Source organism: Papio anubis, unplaced genomic scaffold, assembly GCF_008728515.1.
Source record: "Papio anubis isolate 15944 unplaced genomic scaffold, Panubis1.0 scaffold151, whole genome shotgun sequence".
In the NCBI taxonomy this organism is placed as follows: Eukaryota; Metazoa; Chordata; class Mammalia; order Primates; family Cercopithecidae; genus Papio; species Papio anubis.
In genome coordinates, this window is record NW_022161481.1 from 101,695 (window position 1) to 119,029 (window position 17,335).

Sequence of the window (17,335 nt, forward strand, 5' to 3'; positions counted from 1 at the left end):
TGAGTAAGGGGTGCCCTGCTGCCGACATTGCCAGCCTGGTTAAAGAATGTGCAAACTACTTTCTCACATGAGTCTCTTAAAGAAACATTTCATCATAACAGAGGCAACCAACAACTAGAATGTGAAAAAAGTAAAAGAACATAGGAAAATTATAATAATTATTTTTTACAATAATGAACTCCATACATTGGAAACAAACAAAACTCCATACATTTGGGAACAAACAAAAGCTGTACAAAGTTACAAAAATGCTCCCTCAAAAAGCTCAATGCAAACATTCCATTCCTATCAGATTTGGAAACAGACAGGTACGCACACACACACTTTCTATTCATATTAAACAGAAATAGAGAAACAGTTCATAAGACTAGAGGATAGTTAAAAACTAGATGTGTATTTGGAAAAACCTAACTATTGATTTAATAGCTAGGTTTGTGATGTTTTAAATTCTAATTATACAATTTTAATATTGTTCCTAAACCAGATTAATCACTCTTAGGAATTTAAAAGACTGAGATTACTTTGGAAACATGGAATCCAAAACTGTGAAAGAAAAAGCAGAGAAAGCAGGGCTAGGTTTAATTTTGGAGTTCCTTTCTTGCTTCTCCTTAGCACAGTGACTCGTTTGATATCATCTTTACTTTCTCTGGCTAAAGGTCTTCCAATAGATACACAAATTCTCTTCTTGACCTACAGTGATGTAATGGATGTACCAGCAGGAATTAATGAAAACATAAGAGTATCCGCAAATCAAAATTGATTCTCCCTTTTCTCAGGTATCCATTTTCTGGGGAGCCATTCTTAGCCCTAGCATGTCTGGAATATTTTCCTCCTTTGTGCGCCCCCAGTAAAACATCCTCACCACATGAGATTCCCAGCACACTACTGGTATGTTTTTCCCACCAGGCCAGGAACAGGGATTACCACTTCACAAAGCAAAAAGCAGCAGCTTTGTTTAAGAAAAATTGCTTAAACCCTTATTTTGGAATTGCCTTATTTGAAACATGATACATTTACCAGTCAGTGATATGTTATGACTCTCCCAGGAAAAGTTATTTGCCATCATTTCTTCTCCGAGAGGTAGACTTGTAAAAGGCAAATCTATAAGAGAAAGAACACGTGATTACACACTCTTACCAAAAGTAAATTATTATCTAAAAACTACTTTGCAACAGCTAAAATACTGTTGAGAACTATTAATGAAAAACCGTGTTTTCAGAAAGCTCAAAGTCTTATATACTTCAAAGACCTTTAGAGATATATTAGACTATTAAATGTGAAAAAAATTTCTGATTTTTTTTTCTTTTTTAACCTAAAAATCCCTACTGACTTACATCAGATGGCTTTTTTTAAAAAAATAACGCCTTCCATTTTTATTACACTATTATAGTTTCTTTACAAAACATAAATAAACTGAAGATAACAAAGAATTATATGAGAGAGCCAGAAAATGGAAAGACATGAAGAGGCAGAGAGAGAAGATGAAAGAAGAGTGACAGGCAGACCTTAATAGAGGGAATTAAAAAAAAAAAAATGGGCATCAAGGAACAGAGAAGATAAAATGGCTGACAGGCCACTTTGGGTTGCTATTTGTTTTCCAGCTACGGTTACCAAGAGGCATGCTCTCTATCACCTGACTTTCAGTTTCCTCTGCCTCTGTCACTTCTCTCTCCTTTTGAATTTTCATTAAAGAAACAAGGTTTCTATTTCCACCTCTCTCACTCTCCTTGAAGCTACTTTATTTATTTTATTTTATTTTTATTTTTTATTTATTTTTGAGACACAGTCTCACTCTGTCGCCCAGGCTGGAGTGCAGTGGCGTGGTCTCAGATCTCTGAAACCTCCGCCTCCACAGTTTAAGCGATTCTCCTACCTCAGCCTCCTGAGTAGCTGGGACTATAGGCGCCCGCCACCATGCCCAACTAATTTTTGTATTTTTAGTAGAGACAGGGTTTCACCATGTTGGCCAGGATGGTCTCAATCTCTTAACCTCATGATCTGCCTGCCTCGGCTTCCCAAAGCACTGGGATTACAGACATAAGCCACCGCTCCCAGCTGACAACATGGCCTACTATTCCTTTTATTTTACAGTACCAGACCTTACCTTCCAGGAAACCACTCAAATATATCAAACAAGTCAGAGAAGGTGGAAAAAAGGCTTATTATTATAAATTTGGCAGCATTATTTAAATTAAATCCCATTCAATTTAAATGAAACCTGAGCCATTTTTATTGCACTTTTTAAAAATAATCTGTTCAGAAAGTTATTTCTAGTACAATATTAGATTTCCAGTTCTTTCATTTTCTTATATGTATGAAAAATATAATCAAAGTTGGTGATCCCTTTCGTTACGTTAGCTTTAGAACACGGCTTTTACAATACTGCCTAATAAAATAACGTACCTGGCAGAACCTAACTCTCCAACAGGCTGTGTTCCTAAGGTTTAATCACCTCTAAAACAGCTTCCGAAGTTTAATGCACTTCCTAAACCACCATAGCACATATATACCTATGTAACAAACCTGTACATTCTGCACATGTATCTCGGAACTTATAATACTTTCAAAAAAGAAGAAAAAAAGTCCTTAAATAACGTATTAAATCAGACTACAATGATTACATAGGAAAATATGTACGGAGTTTCTCACTGGGCTATCAAGTATACAAGACCTTTCCTCCAGTCACATCTAGTATTCATTCATTCATTCATTCATTCACTTATTTATTCATTCATATTCATACCCATATTCTCCCATTCTCCCTCTCCCCCCATTACCCTCCCTCTGTCTTTTCCCCCTTCTCTCTCTTTCTCTTCCCTCCCACCGTCCCCAACTCTCTCTCAGACACACACACACACACACACACACAAACACACACACACACACTGCTTAAAAGAAAGGCTCCCATAAATGTTATTTTCCTAATGAAAATTCCTTGTTTCCATTCTTGGGGCTAGCATACTTAGAAGTTATATTAAAGACAAAATATTTCAGGAAGATCAAGGCAGATGATATTCACTTACGGACAGGAAGCCAGGTGGGGGTAGATGAGAAGGAAACAGCTATTCTACTATATCATCTGTTCTGTGAAGCCTGCAAAACGTAAGCTTTGGTATCTTTGCTTTCCTCCCCAGGGATACCCCAACTACAGAGCAGAATACAATCTTAAGGGTTCTTACTATACTCTTTATCCCTGTAACAAGCCCATAACCTTTTTGAGATTTCCAGCATCATTTATTATTATTGTTCACAGTATCAGTAACAATAAGAGTGACATACACTAAAGAAAAAATGTGTTCTGTCATTCTTATTCCTATTCCACTTAAGTAAGTGAAGATACACAATATCTGATGCACACTTGGTACTGATGGGGAATATGAAGCTGGGCAAACTTGGTCCCTAAAGGGCTATATGGATCATAATAGCAGGGGTTTAGGCCCACAATTTGAGATTGAGAGTCATTAAAATTTCACAGCAGCACCCATTAATGCATAGTATAGACTATAATTAGTCAGTATATTTTATACAAATTGGGACATGGGCTAGAGTGTGAAGCCTGAGCCTGGTGGTGGAAGGAGGGTGAAGATAATTTCAGGGAGATGAGCTCCAATGCTGGGGCTATTCTCCCTTACTGATCACTAGGACTTGTCATGGATAGGCTCAACAGGGACCTGTGTTAGAACAAGGAGAGAAAATGAGTCTAAGTTTGGCTTTGGCAGAATCTAAGCTGATGACAGTTGAAGGAATCGGAAAGGAAGGAAACACCAAGTTTCCGGAGGTAGGGAAGTCTGGGTATTTCCAGAATATACAAGCTGTTGAGGCCATTTCCAATTGCAGGCTCACATATTAAAAATGCAATCAGACATCCATAAACCAAACAACACCAGCACCTTAACTTCATATTCCCTTTAAAGCATTAATCTTGATCAAGCTTCAGGTTCCACTGAAAACGCCCCAAGTGCAAAAGAACATATATTACTGCTGTGTGGTTTTTGCCTTGGGAAAAGTCCCTTAAAGAGGCAATATACAGAAATGCTTTAAGTGGAAAAGCAGGACAGCCTACAGAAGGTATTAGGATAGTAAAAGAAGTTCTTTGTTTAGGCAAGATATTTTTTAACCAAGAAAGTGAGAATGTAAACCTTATTGCTTTTAGTTGGAGGACAGCTGGCAGGAGGCTGATTCAGCGAACACTGGCGTTTAAAGGAAATTGGCAGGAGACTCAGGCAGATGTGGTTTGAATACTTCCCTAAAAGGATTAGGCTGAGTCACAAAAAGAAGTATAAAATGGAGAGGAAGGAATTTGGGGTCTTAATTCAAATTCTGTCACTGACTTGTTACTTAGGGTTTCCAAACGCAGTATGCCCAGCTCAGTGCTTTGAAAATATGTCTCCACTGTAAACCTCACCTGATAGGGGAAAAAAATGAGGATCAGAAAAGTTGTATAAATATGAGTGATGATGCCAAGATCATAACATGTATTTCTCAGTTATCAAACTCACCCTTTCTTAATCATTGCTGGAAAACTTCCATATAGCATTCTTTTATAGGTAGAGACAAAAATATCAACATGAAAGAGTAACATCAAATAGTTGCTCAAGAAGTCAAAAGACTTTTTTCTCCCTTTGCAGGGCAGATGAGGCATGAGACTACTGCATCAAAGAATTGAGTAACATCTTAATTTTCACCTGTTATAATTTTCTGTGAAATAGCAAAATGGTCTCTACTTAGTTTTTCACATATTATATTTTAAAATATGTGTTGCTAGAAGGGCTTATAATTTATTCCATTAAGACTTTCAAGTGAAATAAACATGCTATAATTCTACTTAAAGATATTAAGGTAACATTTTCACATATTTCATTTTGAGGGCTTCATTTAATTGAAGTTGGAAAGAAAAATAATTAACACTAGAAAACTGCACTGGGTCTTAAGACTTGCTTTTTTAAATCAGTAAATAAATGCAACTACATCTCTGATTAAGAATAAACATTCTCTCTAAAGCCTCCCAAATCCCTTTATTATATGTAAAAATCTTGGAAGTGTCCGAACTGAATTAAGAAAAAAGTGTAACAAGCAACTACTATTAAAATGAGTATTATTCTTTCTCTTTACTTTTCTCACCTCTATACTGATTGCTATCAACATGCAGTACTTAATGAAGCTTAATTTTAACATTCTGATATACAGCATTATAAACGTGCAACCCAGTTACAGAAACACTGATAGGAATGATTATATATTATTCATAAAACGGAGATTTGGAAATAAGAATATATTTCTTCATGGAAGCAATATTATATATAACCATGTGATCCCATGCCAAATTGTAAACGCCACTTAAGCCATGATATGGTTAAACCTTAGCTGTAAAATACCCCATTACTAAGTAAAATACTGATTATACACAACACATGGAGAATTATGGGTTTTAGGAACACAGTAGTCCTATCCCCTGTCCATAAATGCAGCAGAAGGAGAAGAAAGGAAATAAGGCATATCTGAGTCCTGGAAGTTATACTCCAGAGAGATTCATCCAAAAAGGAAGAAAAACAAGGGGAAAAAAAAAAAACCTTGTCAAAAAATTCCAGTTATCGGGGCTGGGCGCGGTGGCTCATGCTTGTAATCTCAGCACTTTGGAGGCTGAGGCGGGCAGAGCACGAGGTCAGGAGTTTGAGACCAGCCTGGCCAGCAAGGTGAAACCCCGTCTCTACTAAAAATATAAAAAATTAGACAGGCATGGTGGCGTGCGCCTGTGGTCCCAGCTACTCAGGAGGCTGAGGTAGGAGAATTGCTTGAACCCGGCAGTCGGAGGTTGCAGTGAGCTGAGATCGCACCACTGTACTCCAGCCTGGATGACAGAGTGAGACTCCATCTCCAAAAAATATATATATACACACATATATATACACACACACACACATATATATATATACACACATATACACACACACACTAATCCTGATGGGGACATTTATAAGTCAGACTTTCTAAGTCAGGGACAGACAATACTCCACATAAAGAACTCTTGATATTTTCTGCATAGTATGGAAACTATTGGACAAGAAGCCTTTACAGACAAGTTTTTTTTTAAGGCCTACTGACAAGTACAATGTACACTTTTGCCAGTCTTGTAAAACTATTTTAAAAACTAGATGGTATAGGAATGGAAATAAACTGATCTTTTTAAAAAATATATAATTTTGGCAATAATATACATTTCAAAGGGCAATGTAAAAATTCTCATGTTTCAAACCACCTCCACATGGGTCACTAAGATACTTTAACAGTCAAACTTATGCCAAATAAAAACTTATTAAAAAATAAACCCCAAAAGTTAACTACTAAGATTTCCGTTCTTTCTAAAGACTGTAGATTTGTTAAATGTTTCAATTGTTAGTCTATTCGGTAAGAGTTGGGATTTTGTTCAGTGGCTTTCAACTGAGGGTAGTTTTGCCCCACAGGAGACATTTGGCAATGTCTGAAAGCATTGTGCTTGTCACAATTGGGGGAAGATTACTACATTTATTTAGTAGGTTACATTAGTTTCCACATCAAGTTACCACAAATTAGGTGTCATAACAAATGACTACAAATTTGGTGGCAAAAACAACAGAAGTATATTCTTTCACAGTTCTGGAGGCCAGGAGTCTGAAATCAAGGTGTTGGCAGGGCCTTCCTTCTCTGAACTCTCTAGTGAAGAATCCTTCCTTGCCTCTGCCTAGCATCTGGGAGTTGCTGGCAACCTTGGCATTCCTTGGCTAGTGGTAGCTGCATTAGTCTGACATCTGCCTCTGTCTTCACATGATCATCTTCCCTCTGTGTATGTCTCCATCCAAATCTCCCTTTCCTTTCTTTTATAAAGACCACAGTCATTAGGTTTAGGGCTTACTCTAATTCAGTATGACCTTATTTTCATTCATTACATCTGCAAAGACTCTACTCCCAAATAAGGTCACTTTCACAGGTACCAAAGATCAGGGATTAAACATATCTTTTTGGGGTGTACAATTCACCCACCACATATGTAGAGGCCAGGGATGCTGCTAAACATTTTAGGATAACAGCTTGCCAGGACAAAGAATTACCCAACGGAAAATGCCAATAGTACCAAAGTTGAAAAACCTTGATTTTGAACAGGTAAATCGGCAACCCTGATTCTTCAATGTTATGATTCTTAATAATCTTTCAATGGCCCTGTGGCCCTAAATTCCTGTGCTGCATAGTTTAGGTGCAGACATTTTAAAGTGTGAACATTTTTTGCCACCTTTCCCTCCCATGAACACCCTCCTGCCAGGGGTCTATTTTGAGGACTTTTTATGAAGGAAAACCACATGCTGGATGGACGCTGAAATGCAAACCAGGAAAACGGTTATAGTTATTAGCTATCTCACTGCTATTGGCTAAGTTAGAAAAGCACTTTGGGCTTCAAGATCAATCAAACGAAGTATCTAAATTCCCTTTCAGTTTCTCAGAAGTATATAATTGTAAGGCTATTAAAAGCTTCTGGCTTGGGATTAGAGACACATTAGTACAATAACCTCAATAACTTCAAAAATGCCAGGAAAATGCTATTTTCAAAAAAAAGAATAACAACTCTTTAAAGGCAACATTCATTATTTCTATTCTAACATTATTTGGGATTAGAGACACATTAGTACAATAACCTCAATAACTTCAAAAATGCCAGGAAAATGCTATTTTCAAAAAAAAAGAATAACAACTTTTAAAGCAACATCATTATTTCTTTTCTTTTTTTTTTTTTTTTTTTTTTTTTTTGAGACAGAGTTCTCGCCTGTCGCCTTTCAGGTTGGAGGTAGTGGCCGGATTCAGCTCACTGCAAGCTCCACCTCCCAGGTTCACTTCTTATCTCCTGCCTCAGCCTCCCGGTAGCTGGGACAACAGGCTCGGCCACCTCGGCCTCGGGTTTTTGTATTTTTAGTAGAGATCGGGTTTCACCGCGGTCAGCCAGGATGGTCTCATCTCCTGACCTCGTGATCCCATTCCCTGCCTCGGCCTCCCAAAGTGCTGATTACAGGCTTGAGCCACCACAACAGCCCATTATTTCTATTCTAACATTATTTGAGATATTCTATGTTTAAATAGTGGCACTTTTATCAGGAGTAGAGTTTATTTTAGCAAAGTGCTGTGAGGTTTGTCTCTACATCAGCATATGTCAGGTGTTGTTAATTTCTAACATTCACCTTATATTGTGCACACGTGAGACCAGCTGTACAAAGTTAATGTCAAAGATTACACCTAGACAAATAGCCTCAACACATGTGATTTGGTTTCGTTGGAGGGCATATACACCTTTGGAAAATGATAACAACAACATTAACAGATTTCTCAACTATTGCCTTTAGTTTAATGCCTATGTAAACTCGAACCTTTCTCACGCAAACTAATTCTTTTTGTTTCTTTTCAAACAATTCAAAGTAGCAGAAACATTTCAAGAACAGAACATTTTCCTCTGAACCATGTGAGAGTAAGTTTCTGACCTGATGTTTCATGCCCCAATAAAAACATTACCATCTATTTCCTACAAAGGACATTCCCCCATACCATCCCAATACAGCCATTAAAATCAAGAAATGAATATATATGAAGCAACTATCTCGTCCCTATACCCCATCTAAATTTCAAAACCCTATAATGCACTTAAAAGGTTCCAGCTCAGAATCAAACATTGTCACATGCCTTCTCTCTAATGTGGCTTCACTCTGGAACTGTGGACAGTCTCTTCTGATCTCATAACCTTGACACTTATTAAAAATTCCAAGACAGCCTGCTTGATATATGATTATATTTGAGGAAACACGGCAGGGAATATAGGAAGTGATGCTGTACTCTTTCTCACCAGATCACCCCAGATGGCACACCATTTTTGGCCTTTGATCGCTTGATTAAAGTGCCACCCGCCAAGCTCGTATCTTTTCCCTTTGATATTACTAAGCATATTCTGAAGAGTTACTTTGAACTTTAGTACTTTTGTACCCCATCAAATTTTTCATTGATTCATTTTTTTAATTTGCAGTAGTCGGTAATCATGAATCCTCATATTATTAGATGTCAGTAACTACTAATATTATTATTTATTTTGATGCTCAATTTTGTCCCAGATTTGTCCAGTAGGAACCCCTTCTCATGTCGGCTCCTGTATCTTTGACATGACTCATTATCCTTGAGCACCCATTGCTTTCTGGGCACAAGATGTTCTAGGCTTATCTGCTACTTTCTCCCACCAAGGCCTGAAATCAGCCATTTCCAAGAAGCCTTGGTTACTATTAGTAAAGAATGGTATTTAGAATCCAAGATCTGAGGGCTAAGTATACCTATCACTACTGGAAATCACTGTTAAGAATACATGTGCACACATTCGTGATACACACACATACAACTTATAATGTATATCATACACATATATGTATATGACATGCATATGTATTCATCATACATATATTTTACCATATACTTGTTTAAATCTATATACCTATATAGACATAGGTAAAGAGACAGGGATTTAATGTCATGGTTCACAGGGATACTGCCAAATCGCAATCCAACACCACAGGGTTCATTCTACTTTTTCCCTATCTTTATTTCATTCTTCTAGTGAAAAACCTGTAGGATCCTATTATCGCTCCTAGATTTAATTATTTTATTCCACCACCCCTGTATATGGCTAAACTCTCATTGCCACTGCCACACCTGTCCCCACAGAGATGTCTTCCTACCCACTGCTCCAACCTCCATCGCTGGTCTGACCCTCCTACATGCTTTCTCCACATCTTGTTTGGGATCAAATATCACCCTATCTGCTGCCCTGCACAAGCCTTGTTAAATCAACTCTGGGACCCTGTGTCAAGCTGCCAGTTGCAGCACCCCATTCACCTCATGCTCAGGCCCTACCACCAAGCACTCAGGCTGCCCTCCTGCCTGGATGCCATCCTTACCAGGGTCAGCCTCAGATATTCTGGATCTGAGCCCCTTTGGGCTCCATCCACTTTAGTAAGTGATGTCTCCCCTGCTCTTCCCCACCAAATAACCATAGGATCTATCGAGGAAAGATGAGACGAAGAGGGAAGAGAATGAGGGTGACAGAAGATGAGGAAAGAGTCAATTGGCCCCACTCCTAACAAAATGTTTTAAACATATAATTTTTTGTGATGATAAACTTAGGCAAAAAATGTTCATGCATCAGAAACATCACTATTAAAGGTAGGCTTATAGGGTTGGGGTTACCAGTAGCTCTCACTATAATCCAACACACTTTGGGAGTGTCGAGGCAGGAAGATTGCTTGAGCTAGGAGTTCAAGGCCAGGCTACTAACACAGTGAAATCCATCTCTACAAAAAAATACAACAATTAGCCTGGTGTGGTGGCATATGCCTGTAGTCCCAGCCATGTGGGAGGGGCTGGAAGTGGAGGATCCCTTGACCCCAGAAGTGTCAAGGCTGTAGTGAGCCATGAGTGTGCCTTGATACTCAGCCTGAGGGACAGAATGAGACCCTGTCTCAAAATTAAATGAATGAATAAATAAATAAATAAAGGTGGCTTATGGCTAATCTGTTCCTTAAACAGATTTTGGTCTTGATCATTTGATCAAAGTGCTAATCTGCCAAGCTTCCACCATAAGTTACTTTTTCCTTTGATATTAATAAGCACATTCTGAAGAGTTACTTTGAATCTTCAATACTAAAATTCCCCATCAAACTTTTCATTGACTCATTTTTAATCTACATCAGTTGGTACTCATAAATTCCCATGTTATTACAAAATGAGTTGCAATTCACTAATATTATCATTTATTTGATGCTCAATTTGTCCCAGATTTGTCCAGTGGGAACCCCTTTTAAATAAATTCTTAAAGATAGAACTGCTAGTACGTTCTACTGAGATATGGACTAACAATGTCAGACATATGTGGGTGCTTCAACAATATTTGCTTCAAAAATATTTATTACTAGAAAGCTGCTGTGTTTGGGGTGAGGGGTTAGTAGGGAAGGGGGTTCATAAAGGGAATGCAAAAGCCATGTCCCTCTGGAAGTTAAGCGATCATTTAAATGATTCTACTGCAAACATTTCTTCAAAAAGATAAACATGACCCATTTTCTCCAATTCGTACATGTAATAGTACACAATGATATGTAAATACTCCCAATTGATGTAACTTTTACAGCATAGGCTACATGTCTTATTTAATCAAAAACCTTAAAAGAGTCCCTGTACCCCACTCTTATTCTAGGACTCAAACTGTGTCAGCAACGGCCATTCAGTGCAAGTCAGACATTTAGATGCATAGGCTATGCTGCTGGGCAGTTTGAACTTTCATAGACATTTCCAATTAGCTCAGAGAGAGACAACTGGATATTGTGCTTTCTAAGCACTGTGTTTAAGAAACGGGCACTGGATGGACCACAAATCTCCTTCTCTACTGCTTAACTAAGCATGCTGCATTTGGCACATTAACTTAAGCCCCAATTTCTCATCAAGCCCAGTGAAGGTCAAGGCTGTGAGCTGTGAATGTGCCTCTGCCCTCCAGCCTGAGCTTACAGAGTTACACCCCCAGGAGTGCAGAGGTTCTCAGAACTGCATACTCTCAGACCTAATTTTGAAAGGTGAAACAGGGGATAGAAGAAATCAGGATAACTAGGAAGGGAGAGAAAACGTCCTGACAATTCTTTTTTTTTTTTCCCAGCTGGAACTAAAAAATGCTAACTCATAGGGCTATATATATATATAACTATTCTTATTATTAAAATTTGACTGAAAGTCTTAGTTAACAGAAAACCCATGTCCGCATGTAGGTCTATACATCTAGGTAAAAATATCCAGTAAACCTCATAATATCCTTTGGCAAAGAGAAACTACACTTCACAGAGATCAATAACATGTTCCTAGAAAACAAGCTGAGAGTGCCTGACAATTTTAATTCTGGCTTAAATTGAGCAAGCAATATCATAACTTTGTCTTGTAAAGACATACTTAGTTTAAGTGGAGCTAAAAGGACAGAACTTACACCATATACATAGAGGGACATCCTTTCCCCCATTAATCTTATTGATTTACACCTTCATTTATTCCACTTCATTTGTTTCCTTTTTTCTCTCTCTCTTTAGAGATATTCTCTGCATACTCACCCTAACCCTGATGCCTATGGAATAAGTATTTACCTAACAGTGCACTCTAGACCATATCATTTTTAAAGTTGTGGTTTTAACCGTTTAAAATCACATTTAAAGCTACACAGGGAGCTGATAAAATTTTAATGCCCACACTGAATATCAAGCCAAATGAACCAGAGTTCTCAGAGGGAAAGATCCAGGTATCAGAATTCAAGCTCTGGTGTTTCTGACATACAGTCAAGTAGAGAAGCAAACTTACAATGAATCCAGAATGCACTGGTTCTCAGGAACTGCACACTCTGAGGTGAACCAGGGATAGAAGAATTGAGATACCCAGAAGGGGAAAATGTCCCGACAATTCTTGTTTCATTTACTTTCTTTCTTTTCTTTTTTTTTTTTTTTGAGACTGTTTTGGCGCTGTCACCCAGGCTGGAGCTTTTAGTGGCACCATCACCATGATAGCTCACTGCAGCCTCAAACTTTGGGCTTGAAGCAATCTTTTTCTGTCTCTGGAGTCTCCAAGTACCTGGGACTACAAGTGTACATCACCACAACCACACTTTTTAAAAAGTTTTTTAATAAAGAAAGACCCTTTGCTATGTTGCCCAGGGTGGTCTTGAACTCCTGGGATTCCAGCCATCCTTCCCACCCTCAGCACCCAAAAGTGCTGGAATTACAGGCCTGGACAATAAGTGGTATGATGGAAAAGAGATGTGGCAATAAGGAAATTTAGAATTGAGCAACCTAAGATGTTCTGTCCAAGTTGTTAACAACTTAGACCTTTAAAAGGCATTTATAAAATTAATAGTCTTACCTTTGATTATCCTTCTTTCTATAGTGTATTACAAAATTCCACATATTACAAGCCCACCTAAAATAAATTCCCATGAGTTTGAAACTTTTGTAGAATAATGTCCCAATTTTAGTTACTGGTGGCCAATATTTACCTTGAGAGGCTTGAGTGGTGGTGGGTGTTTGACACCTTTACTGGCTGCTAACATTTAGACACAGAAACCTGCAATGGGTTGCATGGAATTCTTCAACAGAAAAGTAATTATAAACAGGTAAGGTAAAACGGCAACTTCGTTGGCTTTGGTAAATACCAAATGTAATCCCTCTGTCAAAGTGTCTTAAACAATAAAACAGCAAGTAATAATCACACGCTAATAATAATAATATTTTGTTTTCAAAGATCACAGTGTAAAATGAAGATACACACACGCTATCCTGTAAGTTGTGGATCTTGTTGGTTGGTTGGTTAAGGAAGTTTTTTCCCTCTGCCTAAAACATCCTTGGCAGGTGAGGTGGCTCACTGTAATCCCAGCACTTTGGGAGCCGAACGGGCAGATCACCTGGAGGGTGTGAGTTTGAGACCAGACTGACCAATGTGGGAGAGAAACCCTGCCTCTACTAAAAATATAAAATTAAATTCTATGGTGGGCGCATGCCTGTAATCGCAGCTACTCTGGAGCTGGAGAGAGGAGGAATTCTGGAACCCGGAGGCGAGGCTATGGTGAGCTTCTGAGATCACTCACTGCACTCCAGCCTGGGCAACAAGAGCAAAACTGTCTCAAAAAAATTTTCAAAGCCAACCCACCTGCCAAGAGGAGGGAAGGAGGTGGGGAGCTCCACTGGAATCAAGAAAGGGAGTAGGCCTTGGGGAAAATGTGGCTTCAAAATTCATCTGCCATTGCACGCTTCTGCCTCGCCAGCTGGTCCCTGCAATCACCCACACACCCCACTGACCTCTTCCCAGGAAAAACCACACTCTCCCCGTTACCTACGCTCCCCGACCAGGGCGCTGTTTGTTCAAAGACTCGCCCCAAAGAAGTGCAGGAGCGCTTGCCCGCCCAGGCCCAGCCAGCGGCCACAAACGTGGCCACCGAGCCGCCGCCACACCGCCAACGCACCCTACCAGCATCCCGGCGCCTCTCCCCGCCACCCTTGCCCGGCGGGGCCAGCGCTATTCCCTCCTGCACCCCTCGCGCCCCTTCCCTGCGCGCCCTCCGCCCTCCCTACCCTGGCCCCTGTAGCCATCACACCTGGGGCACTGCCGTCCGCCGAGCTGCGGCGCGCGGTGGCGAGAAGGCACTGGAGGAGGAGGGAGCACTGGGGCGTAGGCGCCCCGGCTGCCAGCAGGCCGGGAGAGGCGCGCATGGCGCCGGGAGGGTCCGCCTCGGTCCTCGTGGGAGACTGCTCTCTCAGCTGCTGCCGTGGGTGTCCGGGTCCCGGTGCACACTCTCGCCGGGCACGGGCGCCCGCGGCCGCGCCTGCGCACGGTGCCAAAGACGGAACTGGGAGGCCCGCCTGTCTACTCCCTCGAGACGGCTCACCGCGCCCGGCCCTCCACCACCGGCGGCGCCCCCAGCCGGCTGCTGCTGGCGCCCCGGATGTGCGGTGCTACTTCCCGGCTGCAGCTCTTCTGCCTCCAGCCCCTCTCGGCTCTAGCAGGTCCAGGTCGGGAGAGCTTGGGCAGGCTGTGCCTCAGCCCATCTGCTGGAGAGGCTGTCCTCCCTGCAGGCTGGCCTTTGCACTTCACCTGAGGTGTTTCACTAATTTGCTTTACTGGACACATGAGAGTATAGAAGACTTTTCTCCTCCCCGACCCCAGACATCTTCTGGACTTTCTTATGAGGGGAGGCTTGTTTTTTACGCAGGTGTAGCGTTCCCATCCAGCTGCCAGACAACTTGTACTAATACTTTGTTTTGCCTACCAATCACACACACCTCTCTTCAGCCTCTCAATGGCTTCACCGGTTTTCTGGGTGAGTGGTTGAGTCCCGGCCCCATACCGTGTCTGATTTTTACTTTATTTTTGTTTGTTAAGCCTAACAGCTTGAGGGAGTCACCTAGAGCTCAAGAAGCAAAGCTACTGAGAGTAGATACTATGTAAACTGCACAAGACGCTGAATCTTACAACCTGTTACCGTTTAAGATAATGCTATCTCTCTCTACCCAATAAGGCTGTAGTTTGAAATTTCAGTGTTTGAACCAAATTAAATAAAAGCTCTGAACAATTATGCCATCCTAGGAGGGAAGGAGAAATCTATGTTATAACATTGAAACACATTGATTTACTTCTCGGATGTAACACATTAAAAGATATTTTATAGATTTTTCAACAGCTTTGTTTCCTCCTCCTGTATTTCAGTTCAGCTTTCACATTCTCAGAAACTAAAGTATATCAGCCAAAAAAAAAAAAAAGGATTGGAAATAACGTAGAGACAAATTTTGAAAATAGAACTATTTAACAAAACCTATGCTTACTCCAGCAGAATGCTGACTTTTAATTGGTAATGTGACACAAACATGTCCGCTTGGTTTAGTAATATATGCTAAAACTTGGAAACAATGTAGATTCTTCAAATTGGCAGTGAGAATATGAATAATACAATTCATTCAACAACAATATCATCTACCAGGCTAGCCATTGTGTTCAAAAGAGGCTGGATAGGAACACATGCACAAAATGCATGCATGCACACATGTACACACACACACACACACAAATTAGACAACTGCTTTATCAGTGAATGACAAATCTCAGAAAGCCCCTTCTCAGAAAAGGCGGCTCAATATTGTTCAAATGAAATTTTAGCATGCCTTCAAGGACTAAATCTAATACACTGTTGACCCTCTCAGGGCATTGACACAGGGACTCTTTGCCAAACCCAAATTGCCTAAATCAATGGCAACTACATCACTTCTTTCTACCCTGCATCTGGTCCTTCAAACTAACTGGAACACATTTCCCTATAATTAGGTAGAGTGTCACAGTAAGCACTTCTCACCTCAACCAAACTCTGACTGACTTTTCCCAGTTAGTCTCTTAAAATCCTTAATAATAAATTCACCCTTCTTCTAATGAGCTGAACTCTACTTAAATAAACATTTTTCAGTCGAATCAGCTGACATGACCAGAAAACTTACTTGCCCAGGTTGATGCTGCTGATCCCACTTCGTTGCTTTTGCTGTTAGAACAAAAAGTTGAGAAAGAAATATAATTTCTATTTTGCTAAGCATTTAAAAGTCTTTTCATCATTGTTCCTGTTCTATATTGAGATATTTGATATTTCTCCAGCCTTATCTGCACTCCACTTTTTCAAATGCTCCATATCCTTTAAAACAGCTTATCAACTACCTTCTTCCTATATAACTTTTTCTGACCTTTCTGGTCCAAATTGACCTTTCCCTCCTTGGTGAAATAAATATTGCAACAAGCACTTTGACACCTATCATCATAAAGTGTATAAAAGGGAATAAGTGTCCTTGCTTTTCCCCTTGAGTTAGTGAGCTCTGTGACTCCCCTGTCCCTACTGAATATTGCTGAAGAGATATTGTGGGCTGGCCGGGTGTGGTGGCTCAGGGCCTGTAATTCCAGCACTTTGGGAGGCTGGGATGCAGGTGGATCACAAGGTCAGGGAGCTCGAGACCAGCCTGGCCAATATGGTAGTGAAACCCTGTCTCTACTAAAAATGCAAAAATAAAAATTATTGGACATGGTGGCTACATACCTGTAATCCCAGCTACTTGGGAAAGCTACGCAGAAGAATTGGATGAATCCAGGGAGGCAGACCTTGCGTGAGCCATCGCCCACTGCACTCCAGCCAGGGCAACAGAGCAAGACTCTATCTCAAAAAAAAAAAAAAAAAAAAAAAAAAGAGAGAGAGATTGTATGGGCTTTCTGTTCCAGACCACAGGAGCTTCCACTTCCTTTCTTGGAGACCTTGCTCACAGAAGACAGTTCTCTGGTAAAAAGTACTACTGTATTACTCCTTATGACTACACGCCAGAGAAACCCAAATGCCATGGAGGAACCCCCTAAAAATAAAGTCAGGTCAAGTAAAAAAGGAGTATGAAGATTTATTATACATACAAAAGAATAGTTCACAAACCGAAGACTTCAAATCAAAAGTAGTAAGAAACTTGACATGAGAGTCACAGTGCAGCTTATAAACATCAGTAAGGGAAGTGCATTGACCTCATTGTGGCTGGCTATTAAAAACTTACATTCCTTTTGGGCAAGTAGAGCTGTATAAGCTATTTGTCTCTAACAGTTTGTTCACTTCATCATACTAACAAGAAAGGAAAGCTTAACTTTGTTAATGTTTGTGAAATTGCATTTCAGGGAAATCAGATAGCTTAAATTTTGTTATGTGGCTATGAGTGGTTGACCCAGTGGATATAATGTGTCCTCCATTTTGACTCTA

The 17,335-nt window shown here is 40.1% G+C and overlaps 1 protein-coding gene across 2 annotated transcripts in view; it reads right to left on the reverse strand.

Annotated features, from left to right (window-relative positions):
• LOC116268492 (embigin-like) overlaps positions 1–14,282 on the reverse strand; it is a 54,760-nt gene extending 40,478 nt beyond the window's left edge. For both annotated transcript variants that reach the window (XM_031661428.1, XM_031661427.1), the window contains exons 1-2: positions 14,168–14,282; positions 1,018–1,101 (exon numbers count right to left, since the gene is read on the reverse strand). In XM_031661428.1, coding sequence (XP_031517288.1) covers positions 1,018–1,101; positions 14,168–14,282 — 199 coding nt within the window. The remainder of the gene's footprint in view (positions 1–1,017; positions 1,102–14,167) is intronic.
• Between the last annotated feature and the right edge of the window lie 3,053 nt (positions 14,283–17,335).